At 48.3% G+C, this 14,766-nt stretch overlaps 4 protein-coding genes across 4 annotated transcripts; 1 reads left to right on the top strand and 3 right to left on the bottom strand.

Moving 5' to 3' along the window:
- Positions 1-340: 340 nt before the first annotated feature.
- On the bottom strand, positions 341-1,074 carry BDP55DRAFT_688213 (uncharacterized protein). Its single transcript, XM_060576619.1, has 2 exons — positions 924-1,074; positions 341-599 (listed from the first exon to the last, which is right to left on the bottom strand). The coding sequence occupies exons 1-2, from the start codon at positions 1,042-1,044 to the stop codon at positions 547-549; spliced, it is 174 nt and encodes a 57-aa protein (XP_060421462.1). The 5' UTR covers positions 1,045-1,074; the 3' UTR covers positions 341-546.
- A 2,084-nt stretch (positions 1,075-3,158) lies between these two features.
- BDP55DRAFT_624850 (uncharacterized protein) lies at positions 3,159-4,412 on the bottom strand. Its single transcript, XM_060571413.1, has 4 exons — positions 4,107-4,412; positions 3,968-4,061; positions 3,518-3,921; positions 3,159-3,470 (listed from the first exon to the last, which is right to left on the bottom strand). Exons 1-4 carry the CDS (start codon positions 4,339-4,341, stop codon positions 3,241-3,243), a joined length of 963 nt encoding a protein of 320 aa, XP_060421461.1. The 5' UTR covers positions 4,342-4,412; the 3' UTR covers positions 3,159-3,240.
- A 3,911-nt stretch (positions 4,413-8,323) lies between these two features.
- On the bottom strand, positions 8,324-9,985 carry BDP55DRAFT_597138 (aspartic peptidase domain-containing protein). The gene is made up of 3 exons (XM_060571003.1): positions 9,787-9,985; positions 9,598-9,719; positions 8,324-9,534 (listed from the first exon to the last, which is right to left on the bottom strand). The coding sequence occupies exons 1-3, from the start codon at positions 9,883-9,885 to the stop codon at positions 8,598-8,600; spliced, it is 1,158 nt and encodes a 385-aa protein (XP_060421460.1). The 5' UTR covers positions 9,886-9,985; the 3' UTR covers positions 8,324-8,597.
- Positions 9,986-11,610: 1,625 nt separating this feature from the next.
- On the top strand, positions 11,611-14,089 carry BDP55DRAFT_568802 (OPT oligopeptide transporter protein-domain-containing protein; the record flags this gene model as incomplete). Its single annotated transcript, XM_060570712.1, has 7 exons — positions 11,611-11,761; positions 11,818-12,180; positions 12,240-12,408; positions 12,474-12,559; positions 12,622-13,149; positions 13,213-13,530; positions 13,584-14,089. 7 exons carry the CDS (start codon positions 11,611-11,613, stop codon positions 14,087-14,089), a joined length of 2,121 nt encoding a protein of 706 aa, XP_060421459.1.
- Positions 14,090-14,766: the final 677 nt, after the last annotated feature.

Here is a 14,766-nt window from a genome sequence, read left to right as displayed (position 1 = left end):
AGGCGCTTAGGGTTGAGTTGCGAGCAGATCGTTTCCGAGACTATTCGTAGTTAGTGCTCTCGACCACGGCCACAGTCTTCACCAGCGAGGCTCGATGTTAATTGTTTACTCAGAGTGGCGCCTTGGTCAGGATACCTTTTGGCGTGTGCTCCTAACCCGGGATCCCCCAAAGGACAGCCGGCCTTCTAAGGACGGTCGCAGCGCTGAGTCCCATGGAGCCCCTTGCAGGGCCACCACGGTCTTTCGTTTGATGCTATGGGTAGAGGATATAATCCTGAGTTCAATAACAATGAATACAAGATAACTCATGATTTGTTCATGGAGATTAACATGGCATGATGATGATGATGATGATGATGATGGATTTAACGTCTGGTAACAAAAGGACGTGCCGGGCGCTATGCCGACATGGTCTATGCTAATCTAAACTATGTTATAGGCTACCGTCTTCACCTAACGTTCCTGTTCAATGACTCGGGCAAATTTCGGAAAAGAAATTGGTCTCCTCTATCTATTCACATAGAAGAGAGGCTCCCTTAGTAGAACCTAATAAGAAATCAATGCTTGCTTTGGCCATACGTTGGCGGAGGTAGCGCGGTGTAGCTGTTGGAATAGGCCAGCTGCCTAAAAGCCGGCGCGCGTAGACCGCGCGGGGACCGCATAGAAGTACGAGCTACGAAGCCCTTGGGTAACTAAGGCTCGGACCGAAAATACTCGTATAGACCGAATGCCTGCCGGTATTCATAGCTATCGCTAGCTTAGGGCGCCCTTATTCTATTTATATATAGTATACTACTATAAAGGATACTTTCCCCTTTATCTCTCTTTTGTTAGGCATAGGTATTATTAATAAAATAGTACTACTTTACCCTGCCGAAAGGTTATACCGTCTAGACGGTATTATATAGCCTGTGATACCAATAGTAGCCTTGCGTCCACGCTTGCAGAAGTAGAAATGGACTGGTGTCTTGGGTTTCCCACAGCAGCAGTTGAGCAACGCATCTTGATGAGCGAATCTCTCGTGGTATGCTGCAAAGTCTTCATGATGGGATCTTGCTGCGTATAGCCTTCCTAGTAGGTGCCGAGGGAGGCGGAGTTCGGACGGCTTGGGATGAAGAACTATCTCGAGGTCGGCATATTGCCGAGGGCATTGGAACAGCCATTTTCTGGCAAAGGCTTGGAAGGTAGCTGCTTTAGCTTGCCTTTTTAGGTGCGCTAATGAGGGCTGTGGTTGTGATTTTGGGATTAGTTTGCAGGCTTCCTTGGCTGAGCATCCGCTTCTTCATTTCCTGGTACTCCCGTGTCCCCAGGGCACCACCAAACATAAACTCTGCCGGGGGTTGTCCAGCTTTCTCCTTGTCTCCGAGTCCAGGAGGAAGAGAGCCTATTGAAGGCCCTGAATCTAGCCTGACTGCTTCCTGTGCTCTGAGAGTACAGTCTAGCCGCGACTGCGAGGTTGTCGAGGCAGATGTGGATGTTATCTGCCATACGAGCCGTAGGAGCCCGGTCGGCTTCCATCAGGCCGTGATACGCAGCATGTGCCTCCGCGTCATACACCTCAGTTTGGGAGCCGAGTGGTTCGGATCCGCGGAAGATCTGCCGTGTAGCTTGGTACCCTACTCAGCCTGCTCCGGCGGAGGTGCTGCTGCCGTCCGACATCTGGGACCCATCAGTATAGACAACAATATCCCGCTTGGAGAAAGTTGCCACCCTGCCTGCAAAGGAAAGGGCCTGTTCTTCTTTGGTCTTGTTAGGCGCGTAGCCGACCCTGGCGAGGGCTGTCTGCCAGTCCGCTAGTTGCTCCCAAGGGGGGAGTTCTAACGGATCGATGTATTCGGTATTTTTGCTTACGAGGTTCTCCGGCCATCCTTGTTCGCGGAGGCGTCGGACCAGTCGTCCTGGGAGCACGGCGTCGAAAGACCCTTTTATGTTAAGCGTAAGTATAGAGGTAACCAGGCCTCTTTGCCAGGCGCACTCGATGTCGTGGATGGCCACTGCGACGAGATCGCTGCAAGAGCGAAGAGGGAGTGCTCCAAACTGTTGATCGTGCAGAACACGATGTTTATATGTCTTTGCTTGAGGAGGCTGAGGAGATCTTATCTTTCCAAAAGGCATCTTTAGAGCGTTTAAACTCGTAGAGGAAGTCCTATTTTAGAGCTCCGACCTCCTCTTCTTCCCATTGGCAGCTGACTCCGGCTGCGCTGAGTCTTACCAACATCGCTCGCTTATTCGCATAGGCTCGGTATTTGCGTGTGCAGCTTTCGCTCCAGGATGGTCTCCCTGTACCTTTCCCGAGCGTGCGCTTTGTGGAAGCCGTGAGTGCTTCAATAAGACAGTCCGTAAGCTGTTGTGCTAGGAGATCCAAAGACTGTGGGTCTTGGATGTTGCTTGCAGTGCGGCGCATGGGTTGTAAGTTGCATTTAATGATGCCGAGGAAAAGCTCCTCGTCCATCGTGTCGAGCCGAAACCTTCCCGGGGTCGGGATGGGTGAATCGATCAGGGCCAAGGGGACCCGGGTAAGCAGAGATTCGTGGTCTGATGTTGTGTGTAAGGACGTTTCTATGCTGTTGGATGCCCCATGGAGGTTGCTGGACGCCCAGCATAAATCTAGGGTGTTGCCGCCTTTGTGCGTGGGTTCACCTATTGTTACGGGCTAGACCCGATTAGTGGATCCAGGCCTCAGCCCGGATACTGCCACGGTTTACCGCGCTGCTTCCGCGAAGGTCCTACTTAAGCGCTTTTCCTCCGCAGAACCCCCGCTCAAGAAAACTCCTACTCCTACTCCTTAGCCTAGATTCTATATACTGAAGTCACCCCTACCGTGGTCTCACGAGGGCTGGACCCTTAACAATATAGAGGACTTCGTAGCTAGATCTATAGCACAGGCATACTTAATATGACTTCGCTTCAGATCCCTGCTACCAGAAAATCAACTCGTTATCAACCCCCTTTCTGCAGCGTACCTCTGCGATAAGTAGAAAATAGCTTTATACTTAGGGATATAGAAACCTTAATAAGATGAATGTAAGGATTATCAACCTTAACACTTCTTACAATAGATAAACAATAATACAACAGATCTTAAAGCGAGTATAGTTGAGTACCCTTTACGGCTATATATCAAAGTCTGAGTTTATGTATTGCTGTTTCTCTATCAAGCGGCAAGAGAAAAGAATAACACTAATGAGGAGCTAAAGCTACCTTACCGTTGAAGCTAACAAATTAGACGGCCTTAATGACTCAATACACATAACAAAGACGGCCATTAGTAGTCATGACATCCTGAACACGAAGATCCTCTGCCAGTCCACCCATGAGCAGCATATCATCCAAGTGCGCAGGAATTAGCTCTGTCGAGTTGATTTGCGCTGCCAGGCCAGAATATTCAAACTCTCGTGTGGAAGGGCTCTCCTGCTGCCACTTCCACCATAGACGGTCAATCTGAGCATGATGCAAGAAGAACAGCGGTTCTAGGGCATGTGAGCAAGTATTTGGTGTAATATTCATATTGACTAACCATTCGGGGACGTAGTTGGGTTCATTTCTCCACCCAGTGAAGAGTGAATGATGCCATGAGGACCGCCCTCCAACATCGGACGGTATGTTTCAAAGGTCTTCTCGCTCTGCACGATTTCAATTGATGTGGCGTTATAATTTTCGGCCGAGATTCTAGAATTGGCAGTATTGCCGTCACTCAATGAGCGGAATAAGCAGTGCTCCTCTTGAATCGTTGTTGTAGGGTTGATAGCAATGTAAGATGGTCTGAGCTCGGAAAAGGGACCGGAGTCAACGCATCGAATTTTCTGGCCGGTGGACAATGTTTCCGTTCGCGAGTCGCTACCATCATAACCAAATCCCAAAGTGGGCGACATGACGGGAGATTCCGCGAATTTCATGACATCCAGAGTCCAGTCCCAGTACCTGTATTTTGTCAGAACAGATTCTTTGAAGGACACAGTGGACTAACGTTGCAACGCCCTTGTATCCGCATTCACGGAGCGCATCCTCATAGACCTGTCCGAAGTACCTGTGCCATGGAAGGAACCCGGCAATACCGTGGACTGGATCAGTTAGCAACATTCAAGGCAGAAGTGAACGGGACTTACTGATCTTGTTGTACTTCTGATGCACGTAAGGGAAGTCGTCATACAATGACGTATTGAAGCCAAGTCTCGAAGGCTTCGTCTTCAAGCATAGAACAGCGTCGATATAGCTTTGCTGAAGTTCAGGCTCGAGGTCGCGCCATTCAACTCGAGTGGCCGGCTCAATGCAGCGATGCTCTTGACGCGTCACTGCAGAAGCCGCCAGCCCAAAAAGGATTGAAAGGTGAAGGAAATGCATGTTGAAGAAATATGACAATGAATAGCGAGAGACAGTAGTTAGCGACAGAAGTGAATCCGAATTGAATGAATGAGAGACTGACGATTTTTGCTATTCAAAAGTTCCTACAACGCAGGTTAGCCGGCTTTATACCTTCTTGCCTTGCGGGAAGATTGACCCGCTCCGACACACCCATCACTTACCGCAAGGCATCTGACATGGAGTTTGTGCTCCGCTATCAAGTGGTCGTGGGCTACCATAGCTGGGGCCCACGACAGACAGCCTCGGTGTCGTCTGAATATGGAGACTAGCCTCCTCGTATTTAGTAGCCCCTGCTTTAAAGTGGTAAGAATTACACGGCACTGTAGTTCACAGAGTACATAGCATCTATTCTCGAATCCCCTTGAACAATACGAGATGCCTAAGCGTGAAAATACGGGGTTCTAGCTTGCTTGAAAGTGGAACACGCTAAGAGGGCATGAATGCCGAGGGTCTAACTAAAGGTGGAGAAGAATATTGCTTGTCCGAGAAAATTGAATTACTACGCGTGAGACCCAGATACTGACAAGGCAAATAATGCATCATATCACCTAGATACACCGACAGGCCGCCGAATCATCCATGACATCACTAACAGTGGGGTAATCCTGCAAATTTTAGCTGTTTGCCGGTGCTGTGGAATTTCAGTGTTGACTGGGTCCTCAGTAGTATTGACTGTGCTAAAGTTGACTTCGTGACAAGTGGAGGAGCTGTGATTGTATTAACACGACAATAGTGCTGCCAAGCGAGCGGGCCTAATGAGAATGAACCGATTATGGAGAAAGATCAAGCATAGAGTGGTTCTCATTGGCTAAAGACTCGACTTCATATCATACTCCATAGAATAGATACCTCTATGATCTCTGAATACCTTTGCCCAACTATTTTCAGCTACGAACAGGACTTAGGAGGACTGCACGGAGCGAAAAGAAAGTTTGCGTCAGACAACTTGCAGTCCTGAACCTCGCTATCCTTTATGATTGCGCTCTGTCATCTTTGAGATCCATCTCACTGTTACGACCTAACAGACGTACTAGGGCCAAGGCCTATCGCGCAGGCTCACGGCGGCTACGGCGGGCCATTAATCCATATAGTCAAGGAGGTGGTGGTGGCGGTGGTGGTATATTTAACGTCTCGAGCGACAACAGACGTGTCCGGCGCGATGCCGACATAGTCTATAATAATCCCAACTATGTCACAGGGCTACTTCTTCACCTAACGCTCCTGTTCAAACCGCTCCAAAATGAAGCAAATCTTCTCACCTGACCAGAATTCTCTTATCCGCCATCCTTTTCCCGGGTCGCTTCATCCACAAGAAAGTAGTTCGGATAGTGCTAGGAAAACCATAAGGGGGAAAAACCTAGCACGGCCGGTCGTGATGTGGTTCCACGCCTTTCTCCTCTCCACTTTGCATTGGAGCGAAGCAACAAAGGCGTACAGCAAGTTGGCTCCCAGCCGATGGCGATACAGGAGCCCGCAACAATCGCTCTCCGTTACTGCCTGAACAAGTCAGGCTCTGGCAGGAGCGAAAGTGTTCAAGACCTTCCAGACAGGAGGTCTGGCACGGAGACAGAAAATGACCTAACTGCTGTGCCGGGGCTTTGGTGTGTGGACAAAGGCAATTCGAGCCCTTGTCGGAGTGGTGGCTCGCACGCGGCGGGCACAGCGCGCCGCAGGCTGGCGGACGCGCGGATCGGCGAGAGCGAGAGTGACCTTCAAAGCTTCTAAACTCTCGCCCTACTTCACTTTCGGGGAGGTCTCGTCGTGTTTGGTGTTGTGAAAGGAGAGAAGGGGAGGGGTGCTGTGGTGGTGTTGAGGGACGAGTCCGAAAGTGAAGACGGAAATGATAAAGACCCGTTAGGGATACGGGCCGAAGCCCTGCAAAAGCCTAACAATTCTTAACACTATGTGCCAATTAAAGGTTTTTACAGGAGAAGGTGCATATAGCCAAGGAACACAGGTACAACCCCAACGGAACGGAAGAACTATGGATTAAGTCACATGAGAATAAGATAAGAACATGTTGGATATTTCACATATCCAACATACCCAGACAAAGGGACTGTTCAGCACTGTTCAGTCAGAATTGGACTCGTATATAGGACGGGCTCGAGCCGGGCTCGAGGACAGACTATCCATAGCTTCTTCAGCAATTAACTTCGTATCAGGATTAACATCCGCTTTCAGCTATCACCTTGACAAGACTACGATTGATCACCGAAGCCTTACCCTACGATTGACAGACATAGCTTCTAGGAAGCTATCCAGACTTACGACACTGTTACTGAGTATCGCAGCCTCAACTTCTGCAAACATACCCCTACGACTAGCTGGCCGTAACACTCACATGGGCGTATCACGATTGTAGGTTTCCTTTAATTTCATCGCCTTGGTTTAGTTGCTTAAAGTTTTAATCAGTGCTTCATTGTCGGTATGCCGATTTAAAAGTTTTGATTGAACTTACCAAAGTCGTCCAGACTTCTGCAGCACAGACAAGTAGTTTTCGAGATAGCTTTCTATAGATGTGCTGTTTAGGAGAACCCCAGCGTCTCGGCTAAGGATCCAACGTCTAAACTGTTACGAGTAGGTCAAGGCAACCAACTGTGGCACAAAGCAAAACCTTCGATAATGATGACTCCGGCATCATTTTCCCTTGTTCTGCATTATATAGCTACGCGCCCACAGTGACAGGTTGCGGCGGGCGTAACATAAAAGAGTCCCCAAAAGTCACTAATGAAGTAGATGATATATAGAATTAAATCACGACGGCATGTTCTAGTAAGTTATAATAGCTATTTATAATACTTTTAGCTGTTACGAGAACCCCTGATACGAGAGACAATGCTGTCGTCAATGAGCTATACCAGGCAACAGGGTTCCGTATTGCTAACAGGCTGGAAGTCCAACTAACCCTAATATTGAAAATTCTCTCCTTGATTGTATCTTGCTAAATGATCCTGATTGGACATCGGGCGAAATGGAAATCCTGGAGTTATGTTGTAGTATCTCTTGAAGGCTCTCTGATTTCGAATGTAGGTGGCTTGCAATCACGCTATCATGTTTTGCAAGTGTCGGAACAACAAGGCTGATAAGAAGCAATGGGCAGGTATCGTGGGCTGGCTGACGCCTGCCCTGGACGAAGCGGGACAACTGGCTTAGTCATTACGACCGGAGAAAGGTGGGGCAACCACCCAGGCCGTCACCACCTACTTCGACCGGCCCCTGCGCACAATGTAAATAGGCAGAAGAAAAAACAAGAACAACAGCAGTTATCACCATGGGAACAAACGGTAATCGCTAGGTATACACGTACACGGAGCCGAGCTATGTCACGTGCCGAAGACACGTGACACACCTCAGCTCCCTCCTTCCATATCACTAGCCTCCGCGTTCAGATACTACCCTCAAGAACACCAGATTAACCCAACGATATTGCTACCGATCGCGATATCAGGAATACCTGTGTGACTAACCTGTGGTACACGCAAACCAACAATCACGGATATCGACGTGATTGTTGCCGAAGATACACCCTCATGAGGAAATGTATCACGCCTGTGATACCAACAGCAAGGTTCCCGGCAAGCTGAAAATTTCACCATCTTCGTACCTAATGGCATAACTACTCCTTGATTACTGCGTTGATATCACTCGACGTAGGTGGGCCTAATCGCCGGAGCTACATTTAGATGCCGTGAGTCGTGAGCGACACCAGGGCCGCAGACGTGCACTTAGTGTTGAGGGGCATGTCCAATTCCCGAAACAAGTTAGCTTCATGCAACCGGCTGACACCAAACTCCACCTTTACAGGGCAACATGCGGATCTGTAGTGTAAGGCCCAAAGTTTACCGGTTTGTCAGGGGGAAGAAAAGCACAAACCCCACACCAGAGATCCGCAAAAATCGTAAATCGCCGGAGTAGAGAGTAAAACGGGTTAGCTTTATGCAACCGGCTGACACCTTAACCCACATTTACAGGGCAACTTGCGGATCTCTAAGACTTAAATTTTACCCGTTTGTCAGGGGGGAATTAAAAGCACAAACCGCACACAACTAGTCATCTAAAACCTTCCGCACCAATACAGTACATGGTCGATCAAGCATGCCAGTCAGTCTATGGGATGAACTGACCGGGTATCTTTTTATCTAGCTGTCTATTTTCCCTACATCACATGCAGATACATGCTGTATTAATGATATGAACCCTTAGTGCTTGACATATGACCACTACTCTTCCATTTACCCAATGTGCTTTTCCTTCAAGTTGCCGAAACTGACAGTTGGTTTGTAACGGTTCTCATCAAAGTCCCCGAAATCAAATACTGTGTAGAATGATGACAGCATGGTTTTGCCTAGTAGCGAGACGTTCGGACTGTTCTGCGTCTGAAATGGGGGCCAGCATAATTCCTCTCGATTTGCGAAACCGGGCATAGCGAACATATCTCCAGTCATGGTTACATTGGCAAGAGCTTCGTCATTATCTCCGCCAAATGTAAAGGTCACTGACCAAGTGTTGTTGAACTCAGAGCAGTGTGGGAAGTGACCGTTGCTGAACCTGTCCTGGTCCCAACCGATTGATGCGTAGAGCTGGTTTGCCACTGTAGCCGGAAAATACATAGCTGCAGCCCCAGTGTCAAAAATGGCCGTATTGTTGAACAAGCTGGTCTCAATCGGCGGGATGCTGGTGCCATTAGTTGTGGTGAAAGATCCGCTGATACCCAAAAGGTTTGAACGCCAGAGCTGAAACTCCCCATTCCGCTTTACAACGGGTACTTCGGCCATTTCACCCTCTATGTATTCCTCCTCTCTCGAACCACCAAATGTCAACAAGCCTCCAGTGCGGTTATTGGCATCTGTTGACCCATTTCCATAGTAGAGAGAAAATTGTGGCTTGTCTAGGACGTTTTTGTGCATCATCGTCCAAGGGAGTACACGGGCGTCTCCCAGACGGATGGTATTGAACGCCAGGCCCATGAATCCCTCTGCAGGCAAAGCAGGCCAGGTCGATCTGTTAGCAGCTAGGAACTGCTGCTTCCACGACACATCCCCAATCCATGCCCTGTCTTCCACAGTGGGCCCACCGGTACTACTGCCGGAGACATATCTTATCTCTCCAGCGTCGCCAGTGTATTTACCTGTCTTCGAGACGTCGATATCATATCCGGTCCGAGTCCAACTGAAGCGTCAATGTTAGCTCCAGATGGGGATATGTTAGAACATTTGGAACAATGAAACTCACCCGCTAGAGTTGGTGCAGTTTCGGGCGCAGGTCGAGTCCACGATCCAGGTAGATCCGCTGCCGGTGTCGAATAGCAGTCGGCGCGGCTGTGGCGGGGTACCAATGTTCAGGTTTACCAATGTCTGCGCATCCAGTACATTAGCAAAAGCTCTTCCAGATAAACAAGATTGAGGAAGCCTGGGATCATACATAACCATTGTCGACGATCATAGGCAGTTCCAGCAGGGCCGCACTTGCCACAGTGGCCGACCCCAAGCCAATGGCGAGAATTGAGATCAGGTTTAGCATAATGGAGAAGAATCGATAATGGGCTTCGAGTTGAATCTAGCGAGACAGAGGTTGCAGATAGGGTGGTAGAAGCATATATTATATGTCGCTAGGAATAGTCCTGAGGTGGGATTTATCACTAACAGCAGACTGACTGCGCGTGGTTAACTAATAATATTATTTACCTCGGTTATATCTACGTAGCGTGACTACCGGGGAGAACTTTATCTTGCGTGCATCAATTCAAGAGTGGGAAGGTACACACCGACACCCGGTGACATCTACCAGCGTGCTCCTCGGCCGGTTCCTCGGTCGGCTCATATCGACCTATTTAGGTATCTATGCCAGAGATCCATATGTGTTCGCGGGTGAACCCATATGGTGGTAGATAACAAACGAAAATAACCCGGTACATAGGGGAACGTGGGATTGGTAATCCCTCCCTTGCTGAAGCCAATCTGGAGCTACCGATTGAATACGAGCTTGGGATCCATCAAAATCTACTGATCAAATAGACACCATATTCATAGCTAGGAGAAATGTAGGCCCACACTTGACACCAGTACCTAGGTATTCGGAGGAGCCTTTGATTCGGCAACGTGAACCCGTGCTTATCGAGAGAAATTTTTCTTACCTTCCTAAAGTTGGTGTTGAATCCCAAGAAGGCGTCATACATATAATAATCACCTCACTTTACAACACATGTTGTTTTAAGTATAGTACCACTCGTATTATTTTACCAGTCTAAATCCAACCAAGCTTTGATGTTCGGGGATATGGTCTATGATACGGCGGTCTAATGTCCGGCTGCCTTGTAGAAAAGTTGTCATCAGGGTGGGGTGATGATCTTGATTGAGCCATTTCTCAATCACTAGAAGCCAGGGGCTACTCCAGCTTCCGACACTAGTTAGTTCAACTAAGCAGTATCCCTGACTCCGCGGAGAATAACCTACCAAAGCGAGCGTCAACTGCGTTGATACATGGCAGCAATGTAATATGAATAATTGCCTACTGAAAACCATCGCACTGTCTCAAAACGCTCAGACGTTTAGTGGTATTGTCGCTGATTAATTGTGTATCTAACTGGCTTGTGGATGAATCTTTTTGTAGCTATCAAGAACTGATTTTACCTCGCCCCTATTTTAGACCTATCGACCTCACTCAACCCCCTCATCACCGGATCCATCTTTGCTCTGCCCTCGGGGAAATGATCAATAGTGTCGGCCTATTAGTTGACTACACCGATGAAGCTTTATCTCTCGATCCTGCTCCAAGTATCTTGCTGAGGATGCGACAATCCCGACAACCGGAGACAGAGTGACACCACAATTGATTTGTCGTGGGCCGGCGCGGGATCTCGGCAGCATCCCATGTCGGTTACATTGTCGGTCTTCCGCTCCTTATCTGGCTGCCTCGTGAATAAATCCGTTTGTGGGTGCTATGGATGAATTACATCTACCCCTGTAGAGTAGATGTCCTTAGCTGAAATCTACAGCTTTAGATCAGTACATATATACTCTCTTGCCGTCGCCCTTGGAACTTCGCTTGCGGCCATCGATACTTTCCTGCTGCAGCAAAAGTAAAAACCTGAATCATCCTTCGGAATACAATTCAATGGAGATCGCGACGATCAAGGGCGAGAAGCCAACTGCCATCGCAGAGAAACATCCATCTGATACTGGAACTAAGGAAGCTGCAGGTGGAGGCCATGCCATGCTAGTCACTGATGACACGGTTAAAATCGGCATGGATGAAGGAGAGACCGAGGTTTTTGATTTGTGGAAACCACTTCCTCCTGTTCAGGGGCTCCCTGAAGAGCACAATGTTCTCACAATTCGCGCCCTCGTTGTTGGGACGATTTTGGGCTCCCTTGTGAATGCAGCTAATATTTACCTCGGTATGTTTCAACACCAGCACAAATTGTCGTCATCTAAACTAATGCCTTCTAAAAAGGTCTCAAAACCGGGTTTGGTTTCGGAGCTGCCATGTTCGGGGCCATTTTCGGCTTCGGAATTATCAAAGCTTGTGTCAAATCGTTTGCTGGTGCTCCGATCATCGGAATGCCATTCGGCCCCCAGGAGAACAGCATCCTGCAAGCGTGTGCTACTGGCGCCAGTGGTCTTGGCTCATTGTTTATTGGTGTCATCCCAGCAATGTACCAGCTAAATTTATTGTCGGAGAGACCGCAAGATGATATTGGCCGTATCATCACTCTCGCCATCATTTGCTCTTTCTTCGGGCTTTTCTTTGCTATTCCTCTGCGCAAGTTCTTCATCGTTAATGTTGCTAAAGAACTCCAGCTATCTTTCCCGTCAGGTCAGCACCATTCTGTCAATATTGTGCATCTTGGGCGTCATCACTGATACCAAAAACAGCAACCGCAATTGCCTTAACGATTCAGTCGATGCATGGAATTGGCTCAGGTTCAAGCGAAGCTACAAAGAAGGTCAAAGCACTCGGATGGTCACTCTTGTTCGCCTTTATTCTCAGGATTGTCTCAGCTTACGCGACTGGAATTCTATGGGACTGGCATATCTTCACATGGTAAACACCCACGCTTGCCGGCAAGTTCATGTTACTTTACTGTACCCTGCTAAGCGTGTTCTCAGGTTCTTTATATGGGGAAACTACAGCAACTGGGCAATCAACGTGGAGAATTGGGGTTGGTTTGTCGAATGGACCCCAGCTTTCATTGGTATATTTGTTATTCTGAGCACAAAGAAAGCAAGGGCACATCACTAATGGACGAGTTCTTAGGCTCTGGATTCCTTGTCGGTCTGAATGTCGGTATCTCGTATTTCATCGGGACTTTTTTTGCCTGGGGTTTCCTAGGACCAATATTGGTTCACTATGGTATTTGCCAAGGCAGGCAACTAGCCCCGGACGATCCAAAATGGAGCGGAGTGGTCTCCTTTACCGGACTTGGTGGGATTTCCGATCCCAATTACGTGCCAAGCCCACGCTACTGGTTCCTGTGGCCTGGAGTTTTGGTCCTACTCTGCTACTCGATTGCTGAGTTCTTCGCTAGTTATAGGATTCTATGGCAGGGAATAACGAAGATGTGGACAGCCTCAGCTGCATCAATTAACGCGTATTTGATCGCAAAGGGAAGGAGCCATGGTTTTCTGTGTCGCCAAGCACGGGAAGAAGATGAAAATGCAACCATCGCCGAAGACTTTGCTACAAAGGAGGAGCAAGTCCCTATTTGGGTGTGGGTCGGCGGCGTCATAACCGTACTCATCCTTACCGTTATCATTTTCGAGGTCCAGTTCAACATGAACGGAGGTAATGCGATGTCAGCCCCCTTGAGCACAATGTCACACACAAAGTTGTAGCTAACCAGATCAGGTCTCGGAATCCTTGGCTCGTTTCTTGCGGTATTGTTCTCGTTCTTAGTGATCCACGCCGTTGCTGTCACAAATATTTCGCCCGTGTCTTCAGCCGGCAAAATTTCGCAGCTTGTGTTCGGCGGGGTCACGCAGGGCATGCCTATTACACAGGCTCTTACAACCAATCTCATTTCTGGCGCGATTGCATCTGGAGGTGCAGACATGTCCTCCACTTTGATTGGTGACTTCCGTGTTGGATATCTTCTTCGAACACCACCTAAGCAACAATTTTACGCGCAAGCGTTTGGATGCTTCATTGCCATGTTTCTCGCACCAAGTTGGTCTGCCTGATGTTTTGACGCTGTTTATTCTTCTAACTTTCTCCGTCAGGCATTTTTCTCCTTTTTGCTGCTGCATACCCCTGCATCCTTCAACCGAATGATTTCGACCGTTGCGAATTCTCCGTTCCAAGCGTTGCGGCTTGGAGAGCCATCGCTGAGGCTGTCGTATCGCCCAATATTCCCATCCCCTTATCTTCTAGTATTTTTGCCATTGTCTTAAGCGTCATGGCTGTCCTCCAGGTCGTATTCAGAAGGGTCTACCTTGTTGGCGAGCGAGAGAAGTACCAGAAATGGTTGCTTAACTGGATGAGTATCGGAATCGCCTTTGTCATCCCTCAGACCCAATATTCTACTGCCCTAACAATGGGAGCGATTATTTCCAAGGTTTGGAGGCACAATAGTCCCAAGACATGGAATACATATTGCTACGCGATTGCAGCTGGTGCAATCGCTGGCGAAGGTATTGCCGGTGTTGTGAATGCGGGATTAGCACTTGGCAATGTCGGCGGCAGCGTTTACGGCACCAACATTGGCTGTCCTCAAGACAGCTGCTAAGATGTCGCTGCAAGCTCGGGCTTGATTAGTCTGAGACTTCCTTTGCTGTTTCTAATCGGTAGTATCACTGGACAGCGGAGTGGAAGATGCTGAAGTGTAACTACGTGAACGATGGATTGGAAAGAAATGTACAAGAACAAAAAGAGCTTGAAGTTATCTGATTCTTGCTGTTGGGTTAAGGTTAAATGATCTTGTTGTACCTGATGGAAACACTTCTTTAACTAGGCCTTTCCTAACATATTTGTCGTACAAATTTAGTGGTCCAGCTTTAGACCTGTTAATATCACTATCTGCACCTCTTATCAAGGTATGGAACTAACCTGGTGGTAGTCCTTTCTGTCTTTGCTGAAGCTTTTCGTGGAATCGAGGACAGCCGATAGGGGTGAATCGAAGTGGTCTCCGTTGTTGTGTCTTTGAGACCCACGGTAGAACTTGTGGCAAGAATGGTACATGTCAGAATGAATTAAGCTCGTATCGGTGGATTCAGTAATTAACTTTTTGTGCTCCACTTCAAAATCCTGGAATACCAGACCCGCCATCAATTGGAGTTGTCTAAATTTGGGTTATGGTCCTCGTTAAGATCTGGTTAACCCTGTCAAGACTGAGATCTCCCACCATTTTCCCTTGCAAGGTCCGCAATGACACTGGTAGACCATCATATGTGCGGAACACAGTGC

This window comes from Colletotrichum godetiae, assembly GCF_030913485.1.
Source record: "Colletotrichum godetiae strain CBS 193.32 chromosome Unknown BDP55scaffold_130, whole genome shotgun sequence".
NCBI classification, from domain to species: domain Eukaryota; kingdom Fungi; phylum Ascomycota; class Sordariomycetes; order Glomerellales; family Glomerellaceae; genus Colletotrichum; species Colletotrichum godetiae.
This window is presented reverse-complemented; position numbering and strand designations above follow the sequence as displayed.